This window comes from Gymnoscopelus braueri (genome assembly GCF_963280865.1).
Source record: "Gymnoscopelus braueri genome assembly, chromosome: 13".
Lineage (NCBI taxonomy): Eukaryota > Metazoa > Chordata > Actinopteri > Myctophiformes > Myctophidae > Gymnoscopelus > Gymnoscopelus braueri.
Genome location: NC_137615.1, coordinates 43,270,425 through 43,288,636, shown reverse-complemented (window position 1 = coordinate 43,288,636; position 18,212 = coordinate 43,270,425). Strand labels below are relative to the sequence as shown.

The following is an 18,212-nucleotide window of genomic DNA, read 5'->3' as shown; positions in this document are numbered from 1 at the left end:
ATAAACATCTGCAGATGTTCTATCAGACAGTGGTTGCAGCGTCCTTTTCTATGCTGTGGTGCGCTGGGGAGGCAATAGCAGGGACGCGGGAAGTGGGGTGCTGAGGGTGCTGCAGCACCCCTGGTGGTGCTGGTGGGGAAGAGAAAGAAAAAGAAATGAAAACAAAAATGATTATTATTTTTTTTTTTTTTTTTTTTTTTGTAAATTAAACAAATATATATCATTTTTAAAGTCTATATACACACTTATATATTAAAACAATGATGTATTTAACTTTGGGGAATAAAATATTTGTTGAAAAAGGTGAAAAAACGTGAAAAATGTGAAAGAAATCGCGGGACACATGTGAAAAAAAGTCCCCCGCCAAGCCCAGCACCCCTTGGCATAAATGACTTCCAGCGTCCCTGGGCAATAGGCAAAGGGACACACTCAGACTGGACAGACTGAGGGTATACCATACGTGCGTTCCCGGTGCTATCTATCTATCTATCTATCTAATGCAGTCAGTAACCTAAAACAATTTTTTTTTAAATGAAGCCACTCATTGTCATCAAGTGTTTCAGAATCGGTATAAACAAAACGTGAATACTATCAATACAAAAGATACAATGCAACTTTGGACTGGTACATCAGAGCTTATCAATATTCGGTGTCTGTCTGTCTGTCTGGATGGACAGACGGACGGACGGACTTATACGGACAGAATTGATAAGTGGACTTGATTATAGCCAATATATTATTTTATTTTCATTTACACATGCGCCTTTTCACCCAAAATGTGTGTTATATTATTTACTTGTAGCATGGTTAATTAATAGTCCCTGTTTGCGTAGCCCCCAAATCGGGCTCCCCAAGTTTTGCTCGCTGTGTGAATGATACTGTGATTATACTGTGATTCAAATACAATGGATTTTGTCTTTGAGATGTGCAGGACCACCACCCACTCTGATATGTAGGCTATTGGTTCCTTGTTAAGAGCTACAGACAGGTCTTCCACATAGTAGCAGACAAAGTTGTGTCGTCAGAATACATGGCTATAGACGCCTTAACAGACGACGTCACACTGATACGAAACAGTGTGCGCGCGCATGTCGGCAGCAAAAGAACCCCACCGCTCATAATATGCAATGTAAAAGTGGTCACAGTCTCACGTGTAAAAATGCATCCCATCAAACTTTCAGATGCTGTTTCTCTCCCAGTGTGGAGGAAGAATGCTTAGGATTTTTACTGTGATCTCTCGCTCTTGAAATATATAATCCTTGGTTTCTGTTGTGTGTAAACAATAATAACAATTCAAAGCAGTTGTCCTCAAAACTCCACCTCCAGTGGCTGTCATATAAGAACGGAGAGAGCGCTCTATGATCATGGCACCAGAACCTGCTTGGCTCGCGCAGCAGCAGCCCGTCAAGACTAATTTATGCTCCGTCCCGCGAAGGTGTCGCGCACAGAGAACGGCCGAGAATAGCAGATCTCCAAGCTCACAGCGGTCGCATCCGTGACGTGGTTGTGAGCTTGTATGTCAGCTGTTCTCGGTACGCAATGCCGTTACGCGATGGAGTATATATGTGTTGCCTGCAGGGCGCACCCCACTAGCCTACACACAGAGGAGGTTGAATGAACTGAAACAAGCTCACCCCAAAACAACAGGTTTGGGGATCTGTTGGGAATTGATTACATGAAACAGTTACCTGTGCGTCCAGTCTCAATGTTTGTAAACAAATAATTGGTCTATTGGCCCTGTGTAAGACCAGTGACATGTCATTTGTAAATATGTCACACCAATATGAACACCCACCCCCCCCCCCCCCCCCCACCTGGCTTCCCAATCCCCCACAGAGCTTTTATAAATGTGGCAACTGTGCTCAGTGCTCTAATTCATCAAATACCAAATGTTTTACCCATCCACCTACTGATAAAAAATATAAAATATCCTTATTTATAAATTGTAACTCAACCCATGTGGTATACATGCTTAAATGTCCCTGTGGACTGGCATACATTGGTCAAACTAAGAGACCACTTAAACTCGTATTGGTGAGCACAAAACTGCTATTCCTACTAACAACCCTGAATATGCCATGGCAGGCACTATCAACAAGCAAAGCATGGCTCCCCAGCATCCCTTAAATTCTGGGGAATAGAGAAAATCTTGCAGCCTCATCACGGGGTGGTGACATCATTAATAAATTGCTTCGCAGAGAAGTACTATGGATCCACAACCTTAACACCAATGGTCTACTCTAAACGAAGAGCAGAGCCTTTCTTGCTTCCTGTAGACGGTCCCTGAGACTTTCATATGTGTATTTTGTGTTTTTGGTGCCTTTCATTTTTGAAAATGTTCTCTTTTTTGCATTGTGTCTTAAAAAGATCTAACATGTTTTGTATAATATTTTCCGTCCCTTATTTCTATATGTACACTGCTTTAACTTTATCTTGATATGGCATTATATGGTTTTACTATTTTGTATATATTTTGCAATATGTCTAATAGTCCATACCCAGAGCCAACCCCAATCACCACTGATTGTCGCTACCTTGAGGCTGTGACGTGTAGTACTAGGTAATTACCATGAAACAGAGGGCCATCTATCATTGGCTCAATAAATTATTTCTATTCATTTTTGGCACATTATTCCTTAATTTACAGTAGATCTGCCAGTCATCCAGACTGACAGATTCACTTGCCTTTTGCTTTGCAGTGTTTCTAAAGCCATGCAGTTCTTAATTTCCAATCCAAGGTGCTCTTATACATGGTTAGTTTGTTTTCTATCTGGAGCATGCTTGTCAGCTATTGACAAAAATAACTGCATAAACAAATTCAAAGCCCGCAGCCGCCAGTTAGCTGGCTTGTTCTTTCTTCCTGGTGGTGTGTTGTGCGGGAGCATTTCATTGAAGGTATAGGCCTATATGTGCTTTATTAACTGTTTATTTTCTTATAAATTAGGCTAAGCAAAACCCCGAGTGTAGTCCTGGCTCTGCAGGTGCTCGTCGTCAGTGGGATACATTGCCCCACACACCTGTTGAACAATATGTCAATGCGGACGGTGCTGTTTATGGTACGAAATGCCTTGTTTTTAGCACGCACTATTAATGAATTAATGAACGCGCCTATATATAGACCCCTTAACAGACGACGTCACACTGATAAGAACCAGTATGTGTGCAACCAGTATGCGCGCAATGAAACCTATTCTATCAGGTCTCGCTAAGACGCGTCTCACCACCAGCCAACACACAAGAGGGGGTTGGAGTGCACTCCGAAACAACAGGTTGAGAATTGATTGCATGAAACAATCACCTGTGCGTCCAGTCTCAATGTTAGTAAACAAATAATTGGTCTATACACTGTAGGATAACATAAATTAGGATGCGTAAAGGTGCGTGCCTGGATAGTGTCGCTTCTGATCACTTCGTGCGGCTGTAGGCCATTAATAGAGGTAAGGGTTGGCCTGCGTATATTGTATATATTATATAGATTATAGCAACAACTAACGATGTCTGCTTTCAAATAGGCCCACTAATGGCCAACTGAACATTTCTAACCCAACTGTTATGTTTTTGAAATCCCCAGCAGTTACAAAGGTTGTTTTTCTCCTTGCAACACTATTATGAATCAGATATATCAAGATGCACATGTACTTTAGCCAATCTATTTAATTTAGACATCAGCTTTTTCATCCAAAATGTGTTGGCTTTAGTTGCAGTATGATTAATAGTAATACAACCTGACGACTTTAAGTCATACAGTGTGTACCAGCCATGGCAATCGAGGAAACCGAAAAGAACAGATCTGCCCAGACTAGTGAGATGTGAACCTCTTAACTGTGGGGGGTAGTTCATATTGTATTGGTAGGAGGTGGCACCAAGAGCCACGGTAGAACATTGAAGCGGCCATCGCCTGGTGGTCAAATCTGGGATTGCAATAGTTCTATATTTAAAACGCCACTGCGCATGCTTCTACCGTTTGAAACCCACAGGTTGTCGAGGCGCAACGCTATTGATTCTCACCAGTAGAATATGTCAAATGTATTGAATGAATTCAAAACCTGTAAAATGACATCCTGCACATTGCCGTGGCCCGTGGGTGATGATTTTGTATTACTTTATTATTTTTACACAAATAATGCCAAAAAAGAGGGGGAGATATTTAACCAATAGAGCTCTAATCATAATGATTAGAGCCCTATTTGTTCTCTACTCGTTTAACAATTCCCCTCATTTTTTTGGCGTTATTGACCATATAATGCAAGAGGTTATTTGTGTTATTTGTGTAACTTGTAATCAATGAACAACCAAACGTCCAGACTCCAGTGCGCAATGGAGGGGAGAGATTGAGCTCGATCGTTCATGGTGATTATTCCAAAAGTATTACAATTATGACAAACATATAGGCTACAACCGTATGTAACCATTTGTAAGGAATGATCCCATCACGGGCACTGTGTGCCATAGGGCAGGGTCTGAATATTGTAGCGTATTATACATCCAAGTTCATGAGATTCCAGATTTCCAGCCAGTTGTAAAGACTCGATTTAAAATTACTACTGCAATATCAACATTGTTACATTTGGACACCTGGATTTCCTAGGTCTACTGTATATCCTTCTATAGGCCTACTGTGGACAGAGTAGACAGACAGACAGACAGACAGACAGACAGACAGACAGACAGACAGACAGACAGACAGACAGACAGACAGACAGACAGACAGACAGACAGACAGACAGAAACGGTCAGAGACGCACCAGTACCACCGAGTGCTAGTATGGAGCTTGTTGTTGCGTCTTTGAACAGTTCACACAGCGAGCAAAACTTGGGGAGCCCGATTTGGGGGCTACGCAAACAGGGACTATTAATAATATAACACATTTTGGGTGAAAAGGCGCATGTGTAAATGAAAATAAAATAATATATTGGCTATAATCAAGTCCACTTATCAATTCTGTCCGTATAAGTCCGTCCGTCCGTCTGTCCATCCAGACAGACAGACAGACACCGAATATTGATAAGCTCTGATGTACCAGTCCAAAGTTGCATTGTATCTTTTGTATTGATAGTATTCACGTTTGGTTTATACCGATTCTGAAACACTTGATGACAATGAGTGGCTTCATTTAAAAAAAAAATGTTTTAGGTTACTGACTGCATTAGATAGATAGATAGATAGATAGATAGCACCGGGAACGCACGTATGGTACCCTCAGTCTGTCCAGTCTGAGTGTGTCCCTTTGCCTATTGCCTCCCCAGCGCACCACAGCATAGAAAAGGACGCTGCAACCACTGTCTGATAGAACATCTGCAGATGTTTATTATTGTGTATTGAGGAAATCTAACATGCTGTAGTAGGTCTATAACATGACCTGCTGAGCTTTATAAGGCTGCTTCATCGTTGCAGACGTCACGGCAGTGCTTTCTACGGGCGGCACCTTGGACGAGTGGGCATTTAGGGACATGTGGGCACTTGGAAGAGTGGGCACTTAGGGGTGGAGAAGAGTGGGCGCTAGGGAAATCTGGGCACCAGGAAGACTGGGCACCGGGAAAACTGGTGTTAATAATCATTGTTAATAAAGAATTCAATCTCACAGGCAGTGCACATAGTACCCACTCTTCCTGGTGACCCCCAGATGTCCCTAGTGCCCACCTATGCTGTATCCGATTAAAACGTCAGCAGAGATGTAATTTCGATGGTTCAATGAGTAGCGACGCGTATAGCTCTCAAGTCTCAACCCAACTTTCCAAGTTCGAATTATATAGGTAGATTTGTTTCTGTTTTCCTATTCCGTAATATTGCTATTAATTATCATGCTGCAACTAAATAACATAAATATAACACACATTTTGGATGAAAAAACGCATGTCTAAATGAAAAGAAGAGAATCACGTAGGCCTATATCTGCCCGTCCGTCCGTCCGACAGACAGACAGACAGACAGACAGACAGACAGACAGACAGACAGACAGACAGACAGACAGACAGACAGACAGACAGACAGACAGACAGATATAGATCTGTCTGTCTTCTTATTGACGTAACCATGGTAAATATAATTAGCTTGCATAATGTTAATAGCCTAATAGGCCTATAATAATATAGCCTATCATAATTATGTTTATGTTATAACCGTGTAGCCTACAGTATAATATATTTATATTATCTATCTATCTTTATCTATCTATCTATCTATCTATCTATCTATATGTCCATCTGTCTAACATTGATGTAGCCATAATGTTATAATCATGTAGCCTACGGTATAATAAATGTATATATATATATATATATACACTTTTATTTTTAAGTACTAAATCTACTTCCGCTTCTGGTCTTGTCTTTACAGTATCTTTGATTAATATCGAGAAATGAAAGAATGAAAAAGCAAAACCCTGTTTTCTTATGTTTCATTTTTTATTTTTTATTGAAGAATGAAAAATGAAAGACGGGAGCGAAACGAACGTAACTTGTTTTAAAATGAAAAATGAAAAATGAAACACGGGAGCGAACGGGAGCGAAAGAACCGACGCGACCCTAAATGAAAAATGAAAAATGAAAAATGAACGCAATGGGTGGATTTCTGTTTGTGGTTCCCAAAAGAAATTCCAACTGCCAGAAAGTACACGGACCATACAAACACTAGTGGAAAAAAAGTGTGTTTTGAGTCTGAACTTCAAAAGAGTCAATGGAGCTTAGATGGCAAGTTCCATAGTCTGGGGCTGGGCTGTGACAGCAAAGCCATTGTCACTCCAAGTCCCTCATTAACATCTTCAAATCTGTATCTGTTTAAACCATTCATGTCAGCCAGTGGAGAGAGGCCAGGATAAAGAGAATGAACAAGATATTCACACGGATACACAAGCTCAATGTGTGTGAGAAAATTATATCTATGACAGGATTAAAATGTAATATGATGTCTGTAAAATGCACAACGTTCTCTTTGCAGTTGTATTCAGTGCCCTCCAATGGCCAGCAGATGGTGTCTTTGCACCTAGGGTTGAGTTAAATGTCATTAGGTGGACACTCTTCATCCTTCTTCGTCCTTCTTCATACCTATAGAAGAGAGAGAGAGAGAGAGAGAGAGAGAGAGAGAGAGAGAGAGAGAGAGAGAGAGAGAGAGAGAGAGAGAGAGAGAGAGAGAGAGAGAGAGAGAGAGAGAGAGAGAGTGTGTGTGTGTGTGTGTGTGTGTGTGTGTGTGTGTGTGTGTGTGTGTGTGTGTGTGTGTGTGTGTGTGTGTGTGTGTGTGTGTGTGTGTGTGTGTGTGTGTGTGTGTGCGCGCGTTGTACTTTGGTAGAGGTTTGGGTTGTGTAGTTACCTTGTTGTGTAGTTACCTTGCCATGATGTAACTCAAGAAATCTAAAATAATTGTTCCAGTGATTAGAAATTGATAATTCAAAATATGCTCCTCATTGACTTACATTGTACGCTGAAACAGCTCTCAAAGTCACTCTTTTAGCACATAAACGAACGCAAACAAAGCTGATTCAGACAATATGGAGCATCACCAAACCCAGTACCAGACCCTGCATGTGGCACTAAGCGCTGTATTCGGTCACAAATGATGCATTACTCTCGCTATCTGCCTGTCTGTGTGTGAATGGAGACCTTGTGATGCCTGATTTAGGCAGTTACACCAGGTCTGAGTCTAACGTGTTCAGCGATGGATGAAGACATTTCTTTGGCAAATGTATGTTTTTCTTAGCATCCAACCTCCACCAGTGTTCTATTATGTTTCTGTTTTCTTCCTCATGCCTTCACTAATCGTTCCTCTCAAAGAAGTAAGAACACATTATGACTTTAATATGTATCAGTGCCAGTTTCCCTTTCCACCAGTCAAAACACCAGTTATCATGTTTGTTTATGTTATGGTAGGACAAGCACTGACAACATGCATAAGAATGTTGTTCCAGATCGGTCCAGTGGTTTATGAGGTTAAGGCTCTACATTGCCACGTCGTAAAAAGACAGTATTCAAGAATGGACATTAAAGACAATAGTGGCGGTGATAATAATTATTCTTTGATTATTTGAAATTATACAACTAAATGACATTAGATTTAATTTATGAGACATTTTACAATATGTTTAATTAGTGCTAATTCCATATACATGCATGAATGAATGAATATTTTATTTCCGTGTCAGGACAATTGCTTGACCCATCATCCCACATAGGATTATAAGATACTGTACCTCAGTTAAACAAAACACAAAACATTCTAGTGTGCTGTATATTACCCGACCAGAAACTCATAATACAACCTGGATATAAACAACAGAGTATACATACATTCATACAAGCCTGGATATATAGAATATAAAAAGTAAAAATTAAGTGAAATCCCACGCTTTAGAAAGATATTCTGAAAATGCAAAAAAATAATAATAAAAAAAAATCTATTAAAGTAGCTCACTATCTATTACATTTTAATCAGGGGTTTAAACAATATTTCTCTGATATATTATACACAAAGGACTATGAAATAAAATGAATTTAATTTTCCACCTCATTCAAATCACAATATTCACATATTCTATCATCCTATGCCCTGTATCTTCCTCTTTTGATGGCAGGATGCCACAACTTATCTGCACACACAGTGACCTCTGATTTTTGGACAAATTATACAAAACACGTTTTTCACATTTATCTTATTTAAATTAAACAAATTATGTTCTTAATTTTGCAAATGTGTACGCATTTAGCCTGGATTAGTTTTTTAATCTCAATAAATCAATAATAAAATGTAAATATCAAGAATCTGGTTATTTTTGTTCTCATGTCAATATATGTCAGGTATTACTATTTTTCCATAGATCACAATCTTAAACTTCCTTTCCCCTCCGTCCAAGTGGAAGGGTTCCTACTACTGTGTCATATATTACATTTTTAAAGAGACTTTTAAAGAGATTTCCACAACTCAAGATCATCCAATCAATCACAACAATCTCTTATGTTGTCTGATTCTTATGAGAACATATACATATAAAATACAAGGTGTAAAATGGATAGAAGGAGCAGGGAAAATAGATATCTTCCACTGATCACGTTGCTGGAGTTGTAAACAAATCCTGGTTGGTTGCTGGTGATGTGTTTTTCGATCCACGTCTGGTACGGGGACACAAAGGTATAACCTTCAGGAAGTACGCCACAACCTCCTATCCATGTGAAGCTAGTAACTCCGACCTGAATCCAGCGTTCTCCCCGTTTAACCACCATTGGGCCTCCTGAATCTCCCTGTGCAAAAGACAAAATGGATCTTTGCTATATCATTAAATATTCAAATATGCTTCAATTGAAACTTTATCAGCTTGGTCAAAGATTAGTCAGTAACTTGCCGGATTTGCAATGCAAAAGGGAGTAGGCAGAGGTGTATCTTAAACAAATTGTGTAAGTATACCAAATTGCACAACATTTAATTTGCCACTCGAACGGGTTACCCTTAAAGGGACAGTTCACCCCCTAAATGACTTTCTTTCTATCGATTAGTCACCCCATGGAGACTTGAATTCATGAATATTTTTTAGTTTTTTAGCCAATTATTTGATGACCGGCAGCGGTTCCGGTAGGAGACACAAAGAGTCTCCTTTGTGTTTTCTACCGGAACCACTGCCTACCGGTCCTCTGGTCATCAAATTATTGGCTTAGGAATGCGACAAAAACAAAAACGCACCCACAGTTAATGATTCCATATGATTAAAAATATGGTATACTATGTATAGTATGTTTGAGAGAAAGTATATTGTCACTTTCTTATTGTTTGTTTTTCTGTAAGTGTCTTATATGTTGTCATGTTTATATGTTATGGAACCCAGGAAGAGTATAGCAGATGTTATGCATCACCTAAGGGGGATCCCAAAAAACTCAATAAACACAATATGAACACTACTGACTGAACAAATAACTCAGATTAACTGGTTAACTCTACATAATTGTTTACTGGATCGATCAATGCATGAAAATCTACTGTTTCTAAAGTGTGAATGAAAGACACTGGATTTAGATGACTCACAAAACAGATGCCAGATTTGCCAAAGATGCCAAACAGATTTCCTTCTCGACCAGCACATATCATGTTGTTAGTGAAGCCCTTATTGTAGGATTTACAGTTTGTATCAGACACAATGCGCACCTCCACCTCCTGCAGTCTCCCTGGAGAGGGTAGATCAGCTGGAAGAGAAGAGATTTTTTTACTGTATAAAGTGAAAGGTTGACCAACAATTCCACTTAGGGTTCTCAGTGGAGATTAAACTGGTCGGAGACCAGCACTTCTGAAAGTTTAGTTTAGTCTGGGGACATTCACCATCTGCATAACTTATACTGGAAGTCCAGTAGATAATGTCCCACATGTTTGGTGAATCATTCACTTTTTCACAAAAGCATGAAACTTCTTACACTTTCTGTACACGTGTTAAGTTTGGTGTCCTGAACATTTTCACATATGGAGCCATTACAACAATGCCTCATGGTGCCCATATGGTGGCCATTTTACTTTCCGCCATTACCAAATTATGTATTTTGCATTATATCTCCTGAACCAAACATGATAATACAGAATAGATATGTTTATCCCTATGTTTTGATGGTCATAAATTGTTTGGGTGAATAGTTAATGGGTTAATGGTGAATTCACTGACGTTAAGAGCAGTGGCGTAACGCAGAATCGCAGGGCCTCCCCGCGGGAGTTTCACGTGAGGCCCACGCATGCGCGCGCGTGCATGTGCACGGCCTATTTGACCAATATAAATAAACTTTTTTCTTTTTTTTTGCTGTAAAAATATTTGTATCAGCGCAGGCGGGGCCCCGCCTGCTGGTGGCCCCCCCGCACCGCAGCACTTGCTGCCCCTCCGTTACGCCACTGGTTGAGAGAAGGAAATCACAGAAAGGGTCATTCCCATGTTCCCCAGGTACAAAATACGAATATGTTTCATAATGGTATACTATGTGTGTGGTCTGGAGAACAATAAGATGCACCGCAGTGATTTAGACTAGGGTCTCTAATGAGTTAAGGTGTATTGTAGTGGTGAAGAGTAAGAAAGAGGAAGTAAAGTTGTGTACACATGAAGCTGCCTTGTCTACATGTGCTTTATTCTTTATGAAAAATACAACATATATGGCGACGAGGATGGCTGTACTGCTGTACATCTATCTGCACTGTTCCTGCCTTGCCCAGGCTTCAATTCCATTCGATACTTGGATGAAGATTTACGATTAAACGCTTGTCATTAATGCGAAAGGGGACGACTAGCCGGACAAACGTAAGCGTGCTACTCTACTCCATTGCCTAGGTACAGAGGGCCAAAGGATTGTCTACAGTATACCTGATACAGGTGCTACGGCTGTAGCTGTGCTAAAAATATATATAATTACGCCTACAGTAAAAGTTGTGGTTGAGTGTCACAAGTTCTGCTGTAGGTCGCAGCTGCCACAAGAGTCGATTACAGATTATGTGTCTGCACTACGGGAATTACTTGCAACGTGTGATTTTGTGAGAAAGCATCGTGCCCAAGAGTTAGGGCCCCATCTTCCGCCCTGCACTATCCCTTGGCACTGCCCTCTACCCGTCAATTACGCACAAGGCAGCTGGCGCTGTCCCCCAACGGGGGGGAAAGCGCATAGTGGATTTTCACACCGTGCACCCGATATGACAAATCCGTTAGGTAGAGCACGCCCTGCAATGGAAATCTCGGGAGTCGGGCCAGGCGCACAACATTTAGAAGTCTCCCTCCTAATTCTCAACGAATCTCTGTGATGCTAATTTTCCTATAATCAACAGAAGTGAGAGTGTCAATTCCTTGGGGTAAATTGTGTTTATATAAGATGTTAGTCTATTCAAAGACAATTGACAAATTTGTGCTGTGTGCAGTGCAATGCCATTCAATCCAAACCACACAAGTTTGATTAATCCATTGCGCAGCAAATAAAGAACAGATTACAATGATATAACATTCTCAGTAACATGTGGGTGATACTTATGTGTATGAAATATGGTTTTAATCAAAGGCAATTAAAGGCTAGAGCTTATGATGCAGATGTCGGGTAGTGTCCGACATTACATAAGACAGAGTTATTGAACATTGCAGCTGAATTAAGTGATTGTTAATGTGATTGTGATTGTCATTAAAATGTTACTGAAATCCACACAAGTGTGACAATTAATTCATTTTGCCAATACATTGTGTTTTTACCAGCAGTTGCCAGTTAAGCTTATCAAAGACAAATAAAATGGGGTTTGATGATCTGAGTTTGCTATAAGTACACAGATAGACCATTCAATTTAATTTATCCAGAACACAAGCGATTTCTGTAATTTAAAGTTCTCTATAACACTTTGATTGCATGCTATGTGATTTAATACTGAGCAAAGTCATTGCTTGATGTTCTGAAAAATATATATGTATATTATATAATATGTGAACCAGTGAAGAATTTAATTTGCTCACTTCCTATTTGGTTTGAATGTCATATGTTGCTAGTTTCAGCTAGACATGTTGCATATTTCTTAATATGCCATGCTGTTACATTGTCATTATGTAGGCCTACAGATGTTTTGGTTCTGAAGCTATTTTGAATGTAGTGATGTTCTACTCTTTAAAAGGGGGAAGATGAGATACACTGCAGTATGTGTGTAGTCTGGAGAACAATAAGAAGCACTGCAGGGATTTAGACTCGGGGGCTCCATTAGTAAAGGTGTATTTGTCACGGTTTGAGTCAGGACGGAATGTAGGACCCAAGTGCAGGAGAGACGGAGGCAGAATAGATTAGATTAAAGGGTTTAATAACTCAAAAGACAGGGATACAAAGTAAGTGCTGAACTCAAGACAGGATGACACATAACAGTTCAACAATGAACTAGCAACCAAACACTGGGAACAGGGAGGTATAAATACACAAGGACTAACTAGACACAGGTGAACACAACTGGACAATCAACACTGGGATATGCTAACAGGCAAACACAACACAGGTGACTAGGGTTACAATAATTACAGGGAGGTGAGACAAGACAGGTAACAGTGACTAAGCGTCTACGACCTTATAAGGGCAGCAAATGTCCAAGGACTGAGAAATACAGTCAAAGTCCACGGCCCGAGGAGCGGACCGTGACAGTACCTCCCCTCCACGGGACGACTTCCAGGCGTCCCAGAACAGGAACGGGGGGGGGGGGGGGGCAGAGAAACGGGCCAGAACCTCCGGGGGGGGGGGGGGAGGGACCGCCGCCAGGGCTCTGGCGCACACCGGCGCAGAGGGCGCAAGCGGCAGAGGACAGAGACAGGACCGGGGGGGGGGTCGAACGCTGCCAGGGCTCTGCGCAGAGGGCATCGGCGCAGAGGGCGCAGGCAGGGCAGGAAGAAGAGGCGCGGGTCGAGGCCGGGAAGGCCACCCGGGTCCGGCCGGACAGCGGCAGGGGAAGTCCGGAATGGCAGGCGAGGAACCGGGGCAGAGAAGAGGAGCTCGAGGCAGGACGGCCGCCGGGAACCAGCCGGAAGGCGGCCGGAGAGGCACGGACGGCAGGCGAAGAGCCGGGGGGGGGGGGCAGGGAACCAAGGCGGAAGAGAAGAGGCCCCGGACAGCAGCGACCGGAAAACGGGTCACGAGAGGCCCTGCCGAGACCGCGAACCAGCACAGAAGGACCGGACGCCGCACCTGGATACTGGCGGAGCCCGTCCAGGTTCGGACGTCTCGGCAGGCCGCCCGCCGTTCGTCGCCGCTGACCCGGGGCGAAGCAGGAGGCTCCCGGAGGCTGGGCAGTGGAGGCTCTCGGACGCTGGGCAGAGTAGGCTCCTGGATGCTGGGCAGCTGGGAGCGTTGGCGGTGTCGAAGGCCAGGACGATGATGCCCCCTCGCCCGGTTCCCCCTGACGAAAGCTAAGCGAGACCCAGCATATGGAAACAGCTGTCTCGGCAAAGGCTGGCTCAGGGAACACGGGGTCAACAGAGGCAGGCTCGGAGCAGAGAGGCTGGAGGCCTACAAACCCAAGGGGTGCAGGCTGAATGAGTAGGCTGGCCATCGACAGGCTGGAGAGTAGGTTGGTGAACAGGCAATGGCTAGCAGGCAAGAAGAGTACTTCACCAAAGCCATCTGCTGGCTGTCCGCTGGGTCCATTTGGTTGATTCATTCTGTCACGGTTTGAGTCAGGACGGAATGTAGGACCCAAGTGCAGGAGAGACGGAGGCAGAATAGATTAGATTAAAGGGTTTAATAACTCAAAAGACAGGGATACAAAGTAAGTGCTGAACTCAAGACAGGATGACACATAACAGTTCAACAATGAACTAGCAACCAAACACTGGGAACAGGGAGGTATAAATACACAAGGACTAACTAGACCACCCGATTCGGATGCTATCAATGCATTGAATGGGACATTATCACCTCTTATTAGACCTTTGAATGGGCGAAATAGGCGACATACTGACCTACCCGCGATTTATCAGAGCATTCATTGGGTGTTATCAAGACATACTGACCTACCAACGGAGATGACTTAAATAGTTCAGTTTCGGTTTTGGTTTTGGTTTCGGACCATGACGGAGGCGCACAGTCACAGGCGAACTGTCACCCCGTGAAGGACCACCGAGGGAGCTAAGGCGACCGAGTTGCCGTCCTGAACGGTGTGACGTTCGCCTGTGCCTACTCAGCGCCGTTCGAGTTATGTACCGATAGGCACAGAATCGTAAATATTGTTGTGGGGACTGCTCCGCCTCCAAGTAGGTCAGTAGCTCCTGATTACGCCCCATGAATGGTCTGACAAATCGCGGGTAGGTCTAAATCGCGCCTACTCCGTCGCCTACTCGCCCATTCAAAGGTCTGATAAAACGTGATAATCTCCCATTCAATGCATTGATAGCATTCGAAGCCGCTGACTAGACACAGGTGAACACAACTGGACAATCAACACTGGGATAGGCTAACAGGCAAACACAACACAGGTGACTAGGGTTACAATAATTACAGGGAGGTGAGACAAGACAGGTAACAGTGACTAAGCACAACAGGAAACAAGACTACAAAATAAGGTACAAGATTGTAAAGCAAAACCAAACACGGAAACAAGGACTGCAACATTACTTCAGAATAACAGAACATACAAATGGAACGACACCACATAACAGTCCTAATAAGTCTACGACCTTATAAGGGCAGCAAAGGTCCAAGGACTGAGAAATACAGTCAAAGTCCACGGCCCGAGGAGCGGACCGTGACAGTATTGTATTGTATTGGTGTAAGAAAGAGGGAGTCAAGTTGTGAACACATGGTATGAAGCTGCCTTGTCTACGTGTGCTTTATTCTTTATGAAAAATACAACACATATCACAATCACTGAACATGCTGAAGATGTCTCACCATCAGTGTTGATATATCCCCAGCCGGTAACCCAGGTGGTGCTGCCAGCACTAAGGGCACTTCTCTTTGCCGCCAGACAGACAGGTCGAATGTAATCAGTAAATCGAACAGAGGAGGAAAGTTTTAACAAAGCAATGTCGTTGTCAAGAGTAACATTGCTATAGTTAGGGTGTATGATGATCTGGGACACACTTCTGGACACCTCATTGGGATTGGAACCCTGCTGATTCTGTCGTCCAAGGTACACGATGGAGTACACTGTGACATCACTGGGGCTGGTACTACTGTATGAGAGAGAGAGAGAGAGAGAGAGAGAGAGAGAGAGAGAGAGAGAGAGAGAGAGAGAGAGAGAGAGAGAGAGAGAGAGTCAGCGGTATTACAAAAATTGGTAGGAGGCGGAGCAAAAACTGCTTTTTTTGCGTTTTCTTAAAATGGCTTTAATATTGTCAGGTGGAAATGAGCGTAAGAGTAAAGAAGTAATGAGCAGTGCACCTCCAGCAATGAGCAGCGCACAGGATCCACTCGTTATTAATGAGGGTTCCTCCACAGCGATGAAACCCTCCAAAGTGCAGACTGACCATCCAGGGCCATGATCCTGCGGCTGCATCAGAACCTCCTACGATCCTCCAGTTGCGTGGAGCCTTGCCGCACACTAAATGTAACGAGAAAACAGATTGTGTAAAACATGTCAAATCATGCAAGGCTCCAACTGCTGTTCAGCACTTTGTAACTCATGTTGTGAAAAGTGTTTTTTAGTATTATTATTATTATTGTCTCCGCCAGGCCGAAAGGCATGGCGAGAGAGTATGTTTTACCCTCCGTCCGTCCGTGTGTGTGTCCGTCCGTCCTGTCCGTGTGTTACCAGCTAATCTCTGGCACCGTTGGCCCGTTCGCTGCGAAACTGTGCACACACACTCCCTGGATGCCAATTCAGAATCTCTGCCTATTTTTTTTCACATGGGCCTGTTATAGCGCCACCTGGAGGCCGATTTGTGCAAAACCCATTTTGTTTACATTACTCCTACAGATTTTATCCAAACGTCATGCAAATCGGTACACAGTATCTCTATAGTCATGTGATCAACATGGATCTGTCCGATTTCCCATATTCCATCCTCATTGGCTAAGGTTCGCTTCCAAAATTTGCAGGATTGGTCCGTTTTGAACAAAATGCCTCAAATCATGAACGCAGCTTACGATTTCCGTGAAATTTCACAAGCACATTCCCACTAGGCCAAGGAAGAAATGCCACCCTTTTCACATTGGCCTGTTATAGCGCCACCAGCAGGTCTAATTTAGCAAAACACATTTTTGGAACAAAATGCCTCAAATCATGAATGCAGTGTCCGATTGCCGTGAACGACCTAAGAATAAATGGCACCCTTTTCACATTGACCTATTATAGCGCCACCAGGAGGCCACAATAACGTGCCTGACCTGGCGGAGACCTGTGCTCCGAGGAGCACTTTTTCTAGTTATTTAATTTTTGATCACTTCTGTTGCAGTTCTTGTGACTTTCATCTATTCACTCATTTCTCATTTTTTGTGCACCATTTTGCACCTGTCTTTCTGTGTACACCCTGCTCTCGTGGCTGTGCTCAGTCAAACCCTGGCCTGCAGACCACACTTTGCTAGGGTGACCATAATTATGTCCTCTTTTACCCGGCCTGTCTTTTATAAATTCCTTCAAATGTCTGGGTTTCTTCGTGTATGACAGTCACAGACCATTAAAACATACGTATTTACAATGCACGTTCAATGGTTCGTTTGGAAACACACTCTGAGAGGCGGATTTTTTTATTTTAAAATACAAGACGTACATGACCACAAACAGAACAGAAGACACAAAACAAAACAGAGAAAGAAAACATAACATAAGAGAGACAAAAAACAGCGACTAATACGTCAAGACAAACCCTCCCACCCACCCCTGCCCCGGGGGCAGTAGAACTGTGTGTTTGATTTTCTCCAAATGGAGAAGCCCTGCGCTGCGACCGGCCCTTTTGTGCTCCCTTGCTCAGATCAAAGCAAAGGCTCGCTGCACTGAGGCCAACAAATGCACTGCTAATATGGAGATGATCAAGTGCCAATATTATTCATGCCTGTTTTAGTATTATTCACACGTGTTTCAGAACTCATGCGTGTTTTGTGCACTGCAAAATCTAATTCACATGTATTTGTGTATTTGTAAAATTACAAATTCTGTTTTACAAATTGCTAATACACATCACAAATCTCAAACTGTGGATTACAAAACAAAAACACAAGTTAACTAGAAAAGGTGCTCCTCTGAGCACAGGTCTCCTTCAGGTCAGGTAGGTTAGCGTGGGCCAGCAATGTTGCCAGACTTCACCAATCAGGATGGAATATGAAAAATCTGACGGATCTGTCTTTCATCACTTGACTATAGAGCATCGAAGTCTGACATAATTTACGCGTCCTACCTGTGGTTTCCCACCCCCATTCTGAATTCCAGTAGACGTCTTTAATATTGCGTCAAATAAGAACTATGTTCCAAAAATAAATAAATGATCCCGGAGATTTGACTCTTATGGATATGAAGCATCAACTGACGGTGAGAAAACGCTAATGTTACTTCCGCCTAATTAGTACAATTTTCACCAGAAACAGACTGTAACAAATGAGTGACAGACTATCATAAACGATACAGAGCCACCTCCCTGACAATATCGCAGAGACAGTTTGTTTATTTTTGGACCACAATTCTTATATGAGACGATTCTAAGATGACCCAATGTTATTCTCCATAGCGAAATTACTTTATGACCCAGGTAGGGTTGGGACTCAGAACCGGTTATTTTTCCGATCCGGTTCCGAGATTGAAGAACCGGAGCCGGTTCCATCGTATTTGC

General features: G+C 42.7%; 1 protein-coding gene across 1 annotated transcript in view; it reads right to left on the bottom strand.

Annotated features, from left to right (window-relative positions):
* Positions 1 to 15,267: 15,267 nt before the first annotated feature.
* The window catches only part of LOC308098625 (serine protease 48-like), a gene marked incomplete at its 3' end in the record, with an annotated part of 86,619 nt that continues 83,674 nt past the window's right edge, over positions 15,268 to 18,212 (bottom strand). The window contains exons 4-5 of the mRNA XM_080447034.1: positions 15,832 to 15,991; positions 15,268 to 15,283 (exon numbers count right to left, since the gene is read on the bottom strand). Coding sequence (XP_080303160.1) covers positions 15,268 to 15,283; positions 15,832 to 15,991 — 176 coding nt within the window. The remainder of the gene's footprint in view (positions 15,284 to 15,831; positions 15,992 to 18,212) is intronic.